This window comes from Scylla paramamosain, chromosome 6, assembly GCF_035594125.1.
Source record: "Scylla paramamosain isolate STU-SP2022 chromosome 6, ASM3559412v1, whole genome shotgun sequence".
In the NCBI taxonomy this organism is placed as follows: domain Eukaryota; kingdom Metazoa; phylum Arthropoda; class Malacostraca; order Decapoda; family Portunidae; genus Scylla; species Scylla paramamosain.
In genome coordinates, this window is record NC_087156.1 from 23,086,542 (window position 1) to 23,100,556 (window position 14,015).

At 38.4% G+C, this 14,015-nt stretch overlaps 1 protein-coding gene across 4 annotated transcripts in view; it reads right to left on the reverse strand.

Annotated features, from left to right (window-relative positions):
- The window catches only part of LOC135101441 (calcium homeostasis endoplasmic reticulum protein-like), a 45,641-nt gene that overhangs the window by 22,473 nt on the left and 9,153 nt on the right, over nucleotides 1–14,015 (reverse strand). For all 4 annotated transcript variants that reach the window (XM_064005394.1, XM_064005393.1, XM_064005395.1 and 1 more), the window contains 7 exons: nucleotides 7,459–7,877; nucleotides 6,999–7,157; nucleotides 6,277–6,512; nucleotides 3,668–3,742; nucleotides 3,396–3,507; nucleotides 2,590–2,748; nucleotides 2,199–2,340 (listed from right to left, as the gene is read on the reverse strand). In XM_064005394.1, coding sequence (XP_063861464.1) covers nucleotides 2,199–2,340; nucleotides 2,590–2,748; nucleotides 3,396–3,507; nucleotides 3,668–3,742; nucleotides 6,277–6,512; nucleotides 6,999–7,157; nucleotides 7,459–7,877 — 1,302 coding nt within the window. The remainder of the gene's footprint in view (nucleotides 1–2,198; nucleotides 2,341–2,589; nucleotides 2,749–3,395; nucleotides 3,508–3,667; nucleotides 3,743–6,276; nucleotides 6,513–6,998; nucleotides 7,158–7,458; nucleotides 7,878–14,015) is intronic.

Sequence of the window (14,015 nt, forward strand, 5' to 3'; positions counted from 1 at the left end):
GACATGATGACATTCACGACTTCAATAACTGATTCTCTTATGTCTTAACATATATCTGGTTCCAGTACTTTAATGTGTACACTTAAGAGTTGTGAGCTGTGACCACTGACACATGCACCATCTGTGCTGTCTTGGATAAAATTAGCATAATTTTCCAGCCTTGCATCTCTAGCACTTTTAAAATTCTCTAGATGTTTCCAAATTCTTTAGTTATCAAAACAAAGGGCTGGCAATGACTTAACTATGTTTTTTATTGCCTGTGTTATAAAATTTTTTTTCTATAGTAGGGATGATAAGCCCTGGTCACAAAAAAAAAAACAAATTGCTACAGCATTTCTTGTGTGCAATAAAAGTGACTAAAAGAGACAGCACAAAGGAACTAAGGGCTCTGTCTGCAACAGTTTTATTCTATAAGAAACCAGCCATGAAACACTGCCTCTGAAATCCCACTTTAAGACTGATGTTCATCTCTATCAATAAAGATATCTTTTAGCTGAAATTCCCTTAAGGGGTATTAATCACAAAATCTTTAGCAAATGAGAGAGAGAGAGAGAGAGAGAGAGAGAGAGAGAGAGAGAGAGAGAGAGAGAGAGAGAGAGAGAGAGAGAGAGAGAGAGAGAGAGAGAGAGAGAGAGAGAGAGAGAGAGAGAGAGAGAGAGAGAGAGAGAGAGAGAGAGAGAGAGAGAGAGAGAGAGAGAAGGAGAATCATGCTCACACAAAAATATAAAGTGTGATGGGCATATCATTACATGATAAAAAGAAAAAGTGCATTTTCTTTTAATTTTCATGGCATACATATTTTCACCTAACATTCATAACTATTAATTTTTCTTGGCATCACAAGGATGAATCATGATTAAATCATAATGCCTGCTTTCTTCTGAAATATAGCCAACACTTGGGTGATCTCACTACACAACTCTTGCATAGGTGTGTTACTGAGAAGCAGGGCTACAGACTGCTTAAATTACTCGGCCAGTGTTTGTTGTGTTTAAAATAAAGGTTGCCAGGTTTGAAACAAATTAACTAAATACAAATGAAATAATGGTAAAACAATATGAATACATAAGAGCTAAAGAAGACAATGAAAATAAAAGTAATAAAAGAATTATATATATATATATATATATATATATATATATATATATATATATATATATATATATATATATATATATATATATATATATATATATATATATATATATATATATATATTGGAACCTCAGTTTTCAAAATTTTTTATCCAGAAAGGATGTATTGAATAAACTTAGTGACACAGAACTCATCAAAAGATATTGTTTAGACCATGCAGGCATTCTCTTTGTCACCAATCAAGTGAGGGAAACCCTACAGAGTGACACAGAGAGGAGTAACCCACTCACTGCCAAAATGAAGATGATCATAACACTTAGACATCTTGCTGCTGAGAAAAGCTACTGCAAAAATAAAGTTGTGCAGTAGTGATGGTATTGTGGCTCATAGAAAGAGCCACAGGAGGCTCAGGATTACCCCTGAGCACCGAACCTTGTTTGTTTACATTGAGGTTCTTCAACGGGATCACATTTAACTTATTTCAAAGATTGAATTACTCTCTTAACCTCCATCTCTCTTCTCCAAATATATAAAGACAAAGGAAATATTTATAGAAACTATAAATTAGTAATAAATGGCAGCTTTTGCTACGTCTTGTAGTATTTGAAATCAAGTAACTTTGTTCAAAAACCAAATTATGGTACAGCAACTGAAGCAATTATGAGTTAAAACTTTTGTTTGAAAACCGAGTTGTCCAACAAGGGAGATATTCAATAGCCAAGGTTCCACTGTATATATATATATATATATATATATATATATATATATATATATATATATATATATATATATATATATATATATATATATATATATATATATATAATAATGATGATAATGATAATAATAATAATAATAATAATAATAATAATAATAATAATAATAATAATAATAATAATAATAACAATAATAAAATACCATAAATGATAAGGTAACCCATGATATACATAAATCAATAAACAAATAAATAAATAAGCTAATACTATACACATGTATTACACAAGCAATATTTAGTAAAGTAGTGAACATAGACAGGCTATGACTACTAAATAATAAAGTGCTTATTAAATTTAGTGTTATAACTTAATATAAGCTTAACTTACCTGCAGCTGCTGCTACTGCAGCAGCTGCTGCTGCTGCTGCTGCTGCTGCTGCCTGTTGTTCTAATTGCTGCTTCTGTTGCTCTAAAGCTTGGATTTGATTTGTGGCATGCTGAACGAATGCATTGTGCTGCTGCTTATAGCCCTGTAAAAAAAAATATATAAATATATCACTACAACAGGTTTTGATGATTTACTTATAAAGTAACCAAAAAATACCTCATTTCTTTTAACAGCATATATCCACCTTTACATATTGTGCAAGCACAATGCAAAGGCTGCTGAGACAAGCTACTTGTGTATAAGATACACAATGTAAGTCCAAGTACTCAAAACATTACATGGAGTATATGTACATAAACAAATGAGAAAGGTAACTTGAACAATACATTACCTCGAAGGTAGCATCAATGTGCTGGTTGATGGTTGCCACAACTTGGGGAAATTTGTCAATCAATCCCTTTTCAAAAGCTCCCCATGATTCAACAGGATTTTTTAACTGTATTAACACCACGTCTTCAAGGTTAATCTTGGATTCCCACAAAGAAAGTAACTGCAAAGAAATTTTACATATCTATTTCATATAAATGTAATAAAAAAATACTGTGAAGATTTTCAATTTTGTTTTTATGGAAAAAATACAGCATCCAAGTTAAGGGGATGATAATCTTGGAGAACATGAGAAAATCTAATATTTTTGCATTTGTCAATTAGTGAATATCTTCAAAGTAAAACCCATCCTAGAACACAGTACAAATAACATTATGATGATAAGTGACATTAGCACATGCTGGCAGCCATGTTTAAAGGTAAAGGTATTTAAACCCAAGAGGAGAGGCTTGACATAACACTGGTTTCTTTACTTAATTGTATGCAATTTATTTTCCATTGTCTTTGCTTGAGTTATAATGTGATTATGTGATGGCAACATTGTTTACACGAAGCTTTCTGGCCACAGCAACATTGTTTACACAAAGCTTTCTGGCCACAGAGGAAGAGCAGTGGGAGTGAAGGGAAGCAGGGAAAGACTGTATGGGGTGAATCAGTGATCAGTAGGTTGTCACTGAGTGTACATTTACGCTCATGCTAATGCTCTGGTTTTTCTCTATTTATGAGTTGCCAGGCATCTCATCATGCCTTAAATGAAGATCTTCACTCCCCCAAAAATTAAACTCAAATGAAACCTTCCTATATAATTACCTTATCTAGTTTAGACTTCTGATCATCAGATGCAACTGTCATGGCACAACAAAACATAGGTGCCAGCACCTTCTCAAGTGCTTCCTTTAAATCATCAGCACTTTTCCTTACACTGAAAGAGATTTGATCTAATTAGAGACATTTCAACAATGATGAAGTAGCTACAGCTACAACTTGCACATTACTTAAACATCCACATAGATATATAAATTTATTCATGTGTATTAAAAACAATAACAAATAATTTATTCAAGAATTTCATAATTTCTTACCAGTGATGCAGAACATCATTCATAAGATAGATAATATGTAGTTTATGATTGAATGGACCTGTAGTGGCTGTAGCTCTGAAATGAAACGATATGATTAAATAGACCTGTAGTGGCTGTAGCTCTGAAATGAAATGATAAGATTTGAAAATACTACATAGCAGATTCTGTCTTGTAATTTCTACCTTTAATGAAAAGCATGACAACATTAGATATGGCTATTTAACAAAGTATTTTATACTTTCCTCCATTTTAGGCCCACAAAATGAAAGGCAAAAAAAAAATCATATGCTATTACAACCTTTCAACTGTGGTAGAAAGCGGCTTGGAGTCACACTCTGTTCAGATTGGAAAAATACTGCCAATGTATTCCCTGTGCATCATAAAGGCAATTAAAGAGTAATGTAAGGGGATAAGGGGGTTGGGATGCCCCTTCTCAATACTTTAATCACAAAAATGCAGGATTAGGAAACTGAACAGAAAAAAAAAAAATCCTATTTAATGAACTATGCAAGTCTTTTTACTTTACCACAATATTATCCTAAAAATAAATAAATAAATAAAATAAATAATGATAATAATAATAATAATAATAATAATAATAATAATAATAATAATAATAATAATAATAATAACATAAAATTCAAATAATATATCACTTAAATAACCTGAAGCTCCCCATGAGGAGCATTTTCAAAACATGTAAATATGAAGGGTGTAATATCAGGAAATATGTAGCTAAATACAGTGAAACTTTGGTTCTCTAACTTAATTAGTTCCTGAATGCTGTTCAAAATCCAAAATGTTTGGAAACCAAAACTAGTTTCCTCATAGGAATCAATGTAAAATGGATTAATCCATTCCCAGATACCAGTCCACCCTGTCTTAGCAGCTCATGACAGACACTCCCTCAGCCAAGATGGCCACTCCACAATATCTCCAGCTCAGAAATTATTTATTCAGAAAGGATGCACTGAATGGATCTAGTAACACAAAACTCATCAGAAAATATTGTTTATACCATGCAGGTATTCTCTTTGTCATTGATCTAGTGAGGGAACCTTACAGTGACAGAGAAGTAATCCACTTACTGCCAAACTGAAGGTGATCATAACACTTAGATATCTTGCTGCTAAGTAAAGCTACTAAGAAAATGCAGTTGTGTAGTAGTAATGGCATTGTGGGTCACTGAAAGAGCCACAGCTGGCTTGGGATTATTCCTGAGTGCCAAAAACTGTTTGTTTACATCATTGTTCTTCAACAGGATCACATTTAACTTGTTTCAAAGACTGAATTAGTCTTATCCACTGTGTCTCCTCTTAATACATAAAAATGAAGAAAATATTTATAGAAACTATAAATTTGTAATAAATGGCAGCTTTTGCTTTATCTTTTAGTATTTAAAATTGAGTAACTTTGTTCAAGAACTAAATTATAGTACAGCAACTGAAGCAATTATGAGTTTAAAATTTTGTTCAAACACCAATTTGTTCAAAAAGGGAGATGTTCAGTAACCAGAGTTCCACTGTAATTTGAGGCAAAGAATTCAGATTCATAAAAAAAAAAGACACTAAAACTTCCATAAACTGAACTATATGGGACAAAGTGACTGGTGGTTTATCTGAAAGTTTGGTTTATTCGACAATGCACTTTTTTGGTTGGTTTCTATGTACATAAACAAGTACATTTACTGTTATTTACAGCATACTTGTTAACACCTTATAAACACATTATAAATCCCAAGATAGATATTTACAGCATATTTTGTTATTACACACTACACAACACACTAACTTGTCACTTGAGAATTCACTTAACATTATGCAACTACACACTTAGTGTTCACTTAAGAGCTCACTTAACTGTACTCAACACACTGGTCACATAAGAGTTAAAATAACATTATGCACTGTACTACTAGTGTACTTTTGCTTGTCACTCAGTCTGAGTCAATGATGTTGGGTGGTGGCTCTGGTGTGATTGGGGATGGAGTGGAGCTGGGTAGACTGGTTGAGGAGGTTGATAAGGGGTTTGGGTTATCAGATATTCGGCTTATTCAGGTTCAGTTTAGGGAAGTTTTACTGTATGTATTACACTCCTATGAATGAAAATACCTTCCTCCATTTATGTAGCTATGTATTCATTTCAGTAGAATATGAAATTTGTAGCCTTATTACTACTGAAAGAAAAATCTAAATAATTTACCTTAAATCACAACCCATTTAGAATGAATGAAATTTCCCCAGCCAGTCTCTCTTTAGAGGCCTATGCCTGCTATTTAGATAGGTAAATATGAATTTAATATGTACACAAAAAAGCATACTAAGCAAAAATCTTCTCTTGCACTAGGTTAATTTTGAAATTTGGCTGAAAATAATTCATGAGGAGGTACAACAATGGAAATGAGTTTGTCTGATGTAACTCTCATAACCAACATGTAGAAGACACCTCAAAATATTGGTATGAAATCATAACTAAAAAAAACTAAACTTCATTAAATATAGACCATACTGCAGGTGTAAGAATAGGTTAATGTCACATTTCTTGAACAAATATGATACACAACTGAATATCATCATATAAAACAGTGCAAAAAAGACATAAAAACTCACTTCCACAATAAATATCTAGCAAGCCACTGGTTCTTGGCAGGAGATTGAGCATTGGTGAAGATCCAATGCTTCCCATTTGAGATTGAGTCCTTGGTGCACGACTCAGTGATGGGGCCCAGCAGCTCATCCAGCTCATGAGTTGAAAATCCAAGGTCATTGGCTTCATTGCGCAAAACTTCACCTCTGGCAACATAGATACCCTCCCTCACTTGACCTTCCTTTTGCTGATCCAGAACCTGTGAAAGATCAACTTGTTTACACCCCTAAACTATGGTCATAAAACTTCAAACCATGCAGTAAACGTGTTCCTTATGAAATGAGATCTAGATGGATGAACACAACAATTCAGGGAGAGGAAAACTGCAAAAACTACACCATTAAAGAAAAGAAAAAAAAAAGAAGTGCCAGAAACAGAGATGGTACGAGAACTGAACATGAATAAGCAATGATACCTAAAATTGTAGAATATATACTGGTGATAGTGTACTAAATAAACAGTGGAGGTATAGATCTCTTTAAATCCAGAGAAATAGTTCATCTGTCAAATCTTAAAAAAAAACAATGAACACAAAAAAATTAAGTTAATAATAATATTCAAAATGTCTGTCTATCTGTACTGTCATCTGTTAAAATGGTTATGATTAAGAAAAGGCCTATATATATGGCATATATATATACACTCTCACACATAGACACATACACATTCAAACAAAATAACGCACCAGTTGTTGAGCTGCTAAATTCTGTTCACTCTGGTGTATTTGCTCCTGCAACTGCTGCTGCTGGTTCACCAAAGATTCAATAGTTACACTTGGAGGTGGATGGGGAGGTGGCTGGGCAAACCCAGGTGTAGTAGTGGTGAAAGCTCCCGGTTCTCCAGCCTGAGGGAAGCAAAAGATGTCAGGATATCTCCAGAACCAAATTGGGCTTAATTTTGAAAGAAAAAATTAAGCCCAATTTAGTTCTGGAGATATCCTGACACTCCTCACTTGAAATAAAATAGTTTAGTCCTAAGAAAGAGAAAAACAAAATCACCTTCAAAATCTTGATTCCTTTCTGAATTCAATCATTAACTTAACTTTAATAAACTCAATTTTATTTCCACAGTCTTCTAAAGGCTTTCTTGAATAAATAAACATCTTGTAAGTCATCATAGATTAAAAATTTTGGCTGCTGACTCACCTGAGGAGCTGTGTATGTTGAGTCACCTGGAGGTGGAGGAGGAAATGACTGAGAGGAGTGGCCAAAAGGGGGCTCTGTGGTGCTGGTGGGCACAAAGGAAGTTGGGGTTGCAAAATTTGGATCACCTGGAGGAAATGTTGCAGGTGGCTCACTGCTTGGGGGTGGTGGAGCAAACTGCCCCTGAGAAAAGCCTCCTGTAGTAACAGGTGCTTGTGGGAACTGAGGAGGAAGGTCAGGTTCAGGATATCCTGAAGTGGGAGGGTATGCATAGGCTGGTGGAAAGTTTTGTCCAGGGAAACCACCACCACCACCACCACCAGGAAATCCTTGTGGTGGGGGAGGAGGCTGGTGCAGCGCAGGCTGTGGGGAAGGCTGAGACTGCTGTTGCTGTTGTTCACGAGCTTGTCGGTGTTTCAAAACTAAAACAAAGAAGAAAATGTTACATTTTTAGATGCAATAATTTGTAAGCATTCATTCTGATGCCTTATCATATCAACTTATGACAGGAAGAAAAAGACTGATAAAAATAATACACAAATGAATTAATAAGAACCACTAAATATATAGTATAAAAAGGAGATGACTGGGAGACAGTTTGAGGAAAGTTGGGTGTGTTAGCTATGTGTGAAATGCTGAAAGGAAAGACTCTGAGTTTGGAAGATAAAATGGGAGATCAGGTGTAGAGAGACAAAGTGCAGGAGAATGGGTGGTTTGGCTAGTGGGGTCTGAAGTGTGTTGGAACAGAAAGTATGAAATTTAAGTCTGCTTCTTAGGATTTTTTTTTTTTTTTTATGTAGGAGGGTCACTGGCAAAAAAAAAAAAAAAAAAAAAAAAAAAAAAAAAAAAAAAAACACTGAGATGCCAGTCCCAGAAAAGGGTCCAAAGCAGTAGTCAAAAATTGATGGATAAGTGTCTTGAAACCTCCTTCTTGGAGGAATTCAAGTCATAGGAAGGTGGAAATACAGAAGCAGGCAGGGAGTTACAGAGTTTACCACAGGAGGGGATGAATGATTGAGAATACTGGTTAACTCTTGCATAAGAGAGGTGGACAGAATAGGGATGAGAGAAACAAGAAAGTCTTGTGCAGCAAGGCTGTAGGAGGGGAGGCATGCAGTTAGCAAGATCAGAAGAGCAGTTAGCATGAAAATAGCGGTAGAAGACAGCTAGAGATGCAACACTGCGGTGATGAGAGAGAGACTGAAGACAGTCAGTTAGAGGAGAGGAGTTGATGAGAAAAATGCTTCTGATTCCACCCTGTCTAAAAGAGTGGTATGAGTGGAACCCCCACACACATGTGAAGTATACTCCAGTATAGGAGGAGGAGGCAGTAGACACCTGCCGAAATGATAATTACTCCCAGTGAGGTCTAAAGCACTGTTCAGGGGGTGCTGTGAACTTATCATTAAACCCAGATGCTATACATGATAGAGAGGTGGCCCACAAAAGGTACTTAAGCCTTCCATCACCAGAATCTCATGCACTTTATATTTCTGCCCGGAACCATGCCAAGTCTGTTCTCCAACTAGCCAAAAACTCCTTCATTAACAGAAAATGTCAAAACCTTTCAAGATCTAACTCCCCTCGTGATTTCTGGCATCTAGCCAAAAATATCTCTTCTTCTTCTTTCCCTCCTCTATTTCAACCAGATGGCACCACTGCTATCACATCTATTTCTAAAGCTGAAATCTTCACTCAAACCTTTGCTAAAAACTCTACCTTGGACAAATCTGGGCTTGTTCCTCCCTCTCCTCCACCCTCTGACTACTTCATGCCACGTATTAAAATTCTTCGCAATGATGTTTTCCATGCCCTCGCTGGCCTAAACCCTCGGAAGGCTTATGGACCTGATGGGGTCCCTCCTATTGTTCTCCGAAACTGTGCCTCCGTGCTTGCACCTTGCCTAGTCAAACTCTTTCAGCTCTGTCTGTCAACATCTACCTTTCCTTCTTACTGGAAGTTTGCCTACATTCAACCTGTTCCTAAAAAGGGTGACCATTCTAATCCCTCAAACTACCATCCTATTGCTATAATTTCCTGCCTATCTAAAGTTTTTGAATCTATCCTCAACAGGAAGATTCTTAAACATCTATCACTTCACAACCTTCTATCTGATCGCCAGTATGGGTTCCATCAAGGCCGCTCTACTGGTGATCTTCTGGCTTTCCTTACTAAGTCTTGGTCATCCCCTTTTAGAGATTTTGGTGAAACTTTTGCTGTTGCCTTGGACATATCAAAAGCTTTTGATAGAGTCTGGCACAAAGCTTTGATTTCCAAACTACCTTCCTACGGTTTCTATCCTTCTCTCTGTAACTTCATCTCAAGTTTCCTTTCTGACCGTTCTATTGCTGCTGTGGTAGACGGTCACTGTTCTTCTCCTAAATCTATTAACAGTGGTGTTCCTCAGGATTATGTCCTGTCACCCACTCTCTTCTTACTATTCATTAATGATCTTCTAAACCAAACTTCTTCTCCTATCCACTCCTACCCACCCTGTACTTTTCCACGTCTTTTCATAGACATCTAACCCTTCAGGAGGTAAACATATCACACTGGGAAGCCACAGAATGCTTGACTTCTGATCTTTCTAAAATTTTGGATTGGGGCAGAGCAAACAGTGAGGTCTAAAGCACTGTTCAGGGGGTGCTGTGAACTTATCATTAAACCCAGCTGTGACCTCACTGAACGTTTCCCTTTGTGTCTCACAACACAAGGGGGTAGTCACAGCCTGCCCTCTAAAGACAACTCTCTTCCTCCACACAAAACTACAAGCACCTAATAACACACACACCCTTCACTCAAAAATTTTAAAATCATGGCGACTCCTACACCAGCCTCGGAGTCCCCATCTGGGAGAGGGGACAATAAATGTCCCCAGGTCGGACTGCCTTTCCGTCGACGACCCTAAGTGTCTTGACACCCCCCTCAACTTTTTCTTCATTAACTTCTGCAACATTCGCGGTCTAAGATCTAATTTTCAATCTGTAGAACACCACCTCTCCTCTTCTAAACCTCATCTTCTTTTCCTCACTGAAACTCAGGTGTTTGAGGCAACTGACAGTAGCCTCTTTTCTGTTCCCTCCTACTTTCTCTATCCTCATTTTCGATCCAAAGCTGGATGCTGCGTTTATGTGCGCAATGACTTAACCTGCTCTCGTGCCCACACTCTTGAATCTTCCGAGTTTTCCACCATCTGGCTACGACTACAGAGTCATTCTCATACTAAATTTATCTGTGCTGTATACCTCTCTCCTAACTCCTCTGACTATAAGAAATTCTTTGACTACTTAACTTCCAAAGTGGAGCACATTCTGACCCTCTTCCCTTTTGCAGAGATCTCCATTCTTGGAGACTTCAATGTTCACCTCCAGCTTTGGCTTTCCTCTCCCTTCACTGACCATCCTGGTGAACTAGCCTACAACTTTGCTATCCTCCATGAGCTAGAGCAATTGGTGCAACACCCTACTCATATTCCTGACCGTCTTGGAGATACGCCCAACATTCTTGACCTTTTCCTGACCTCTAATCCTTCTGCTTATGCTGTCACCCTTTCTTCTCCGTTGGGCTCCTCCGATCACAATCTCATATCTTTATCTTGTCCTATCACTCCAATCCCTCCTCAGGATCCCCCTAAGCGAAGGTGCCTCTGGCGTTTTGCCTCTGCTAGTTGGGAGGACCTGAGGAGGTATTTTGCTGATTTTCCTTGGAATGACTACTGCTTCCGTGTCAGAGACCCGTCTTTGTGTGCTGAGCGCATAACAGAGGTGATAGTGTCTGGCATGGAGGCGTACATTCCTCACTCTTTTTCTCGTCCTAAACCTTCTAAACTTTGGTTTAACACAGCTTGTTCTCATGCTATACATGATAGAGAGGTGGCCCACAAAAGGTACTTAAGCCTTCCATCACCAAAATCTCATGCACTTTATATTTCTGCCCGGAACCATGCCAAGTCTGTTCTCCAACTAGCCAAAAACTCCTTCATTAACAGAAAATGTCAAAACCTTTCAAAATCTAACTCCCCTCGTGATTTCTGGCATCTAGCCAAAAATATCTCCAATAACTTTGCTTCTTCTTCTTTCCCTCCTCTACTTCAACCAGATGGCACCACTGCTATCACATCTATTTCTAAAGCTGAACTCTTTGCTCAAACCTTTGTTAAAAACTCTACCTTGGACGATTCTGGGCTTGTTCCTCCCTCTCCTCCACCCTCTGACTACTTCATGCCACGTATTAAAATTCTTCGTAATGATGTTTTCCATGCCCTCGCTGGTCTAAACCCTCGGAAGGCTTATGGACCTGATGGGATCCCTCCTATTGTTCTCCGAAACTGTGCCTCCGTGCTTGCAGCTTGCCTAGTCAAACTCTTTCAGCTCTGTCTGTCAACATCTACCTTTCCTTCTTGCTGGAAGTTTGCCTACATTCAACCTGTTCCTAAAAAGGGTGACCGCTCTAATCCCTCAAACTACCGTCCTATTGCTTTAATTTCCTGCTTATCTAAAGTTTTTGAATCTATCCTCAACAGGAAGATTCTTAAACATCTATCACTTCACAGCCTTCTATCTGATCGCCAGTATGGGTTCCGTCAAGGCCGCTCTACTGGTGATCTTCTGGCTTTCCTTACTGAGTCTTAGTCATCCTCTTTTAGAGACTTTGGTGAAACTTTTGCTGTTGCCTTGGACATATCAAAAGCCTTTGATAGAGTCTGGCACAAAGCTTTGATTTCAAAACTACCCTCCTACGGTTTCTATCCTTCTCTCTGTAACTTCATCTCAAGTTTCCTTTCTGACTGTTCTATTGCTGCTGTGGTAGACGGTCACTGTTCTTCTCCTAAATCTATTAACAGTGGTGTTCCTCAGGGTTCTGTCCTGTCACCCACCCTCTTCTTATTTATGATCTTCTAAACCAAACTTTTTGTCCTATCCACTCCTATGCTGATGATACCACCCTGCACTTTTCCACGTCTTTTCATAGACGTCCAACCCTTCAGGAGGTAAACATATCACGCAGGGAAGCCACAGAATGCCTGACTTCAGATCTTTCTAAAATTTCTGATTGGGGCAGAGCAAACTTGGTATTGTTCAATGCCTCAAAAACTCAATTCCTCCATCTATCAACTCGACACAATCTTCCAGACAACTATCCCCTCTTCTTCAATGACACTCAACTGTCCCTCTCTTCTATACTGAACATCCTCGGTCTGTCCTTTACTTATAATCTGAACTGGAAACTTCACATCTCATCTCTAGCTAAAGCAGCTTCTATGAAGTTAGGTGTTCTGAGACATCTCCGCCAGTTTTTCTCACCCCCCCAGCTGCTAACTCTGTACAAGGGCCTTATCCGTCCATGTATGGAGTATGCTTCACATGTCTGGGGGGTTCCACTCATACTGCTCTTCTAGACAGGGTGGAATGAAAAGCTTTTCGTCTCATCAACTCCTCTCCTCTAACTGACTGTCTTCAGCCCCTCTCTCACCGCCGCAATGTTGCATATCTAGCTGTCTTCTACCGCTATTTTCATGCCAACTGCTCTTCTGATCTTGCTAACTGCATGCCTCCCCTCCTTCCGCGGCCTCGCTGCACAAGACTTTCTTCTTTCTCACCCCTATTCTGTCCACCTCTCTAACGCAAGAGTTAACCAGTATTCTCAATCATTCATCCCTTTCTCTGGTAAACTCTGGAACTCCCTGCCTTCTTCTGTATTTCCACCTTCCTATGACTTGAATTCCTTCAAGAGGGAGGTTTCAAGACACTTATCCATCAATTTTTGACCACTGCTTTGACCCTTTTATGGGACTGGCATTTCAGTGGGCATTTTTTTTATTAGATTTTTGTTGCCCTTGGCCAGTATCCTTCCTACATAAAAAAAAAAAAAAAAAAACTTGGTATTGTTCAATGCCTCAAAAACTCAATTCTTCCATCTATCAACTCGACACAACCTTCCAGACAACTATCCCATCTTCTTCAATGACACTCAACTGTCCCCCCCTTCTACACTGAACATCCTCGGTCTGTCCTTTACTTATAATCTGAACTGGAAACTTCACATCTCATCTCTAACTAAAACAGCTTCTATGAAGTTAGGTGTTCTGAGACGTCTCCGCCAGTTTTTCTCAGCCCCCCAGCTGCTAACTCTGTACAAGGGCCTTATCCGTCCATGTATGGAGTATGCTTCACATGTCTGGGGGGGGGGGTTCCACTCATACTGCTCTTCTAGACAGGGTGGAATGAAAAGCTTTTCGTCTCATCAACTCCTCTCCTCTAACTGACTGTCTTCAGCCTCTCTCTCACTGCTGCAATGTTGCATATCTAGCTGTCTTCTACTGCTATTTTCATGCTAGCTGCTCTTCTGATCTTGCTAACTGCATGCCTCTCCTCCTCCCACGGCCTCGCTGCACAAGACTTTCTTCTTTCTCTCACCCTTATTCTGTCCGCCTCTCTAACGCAAGAGTTAACCAGTATTCTCGATCATTCATCCCTTTCTCTGGTAAACTCTGGAACTCCCTGCCTGCTTCTGTATTTCCACCTTCCTATGACTTGAATTCCTTCAAGAGGGAGGTTTCA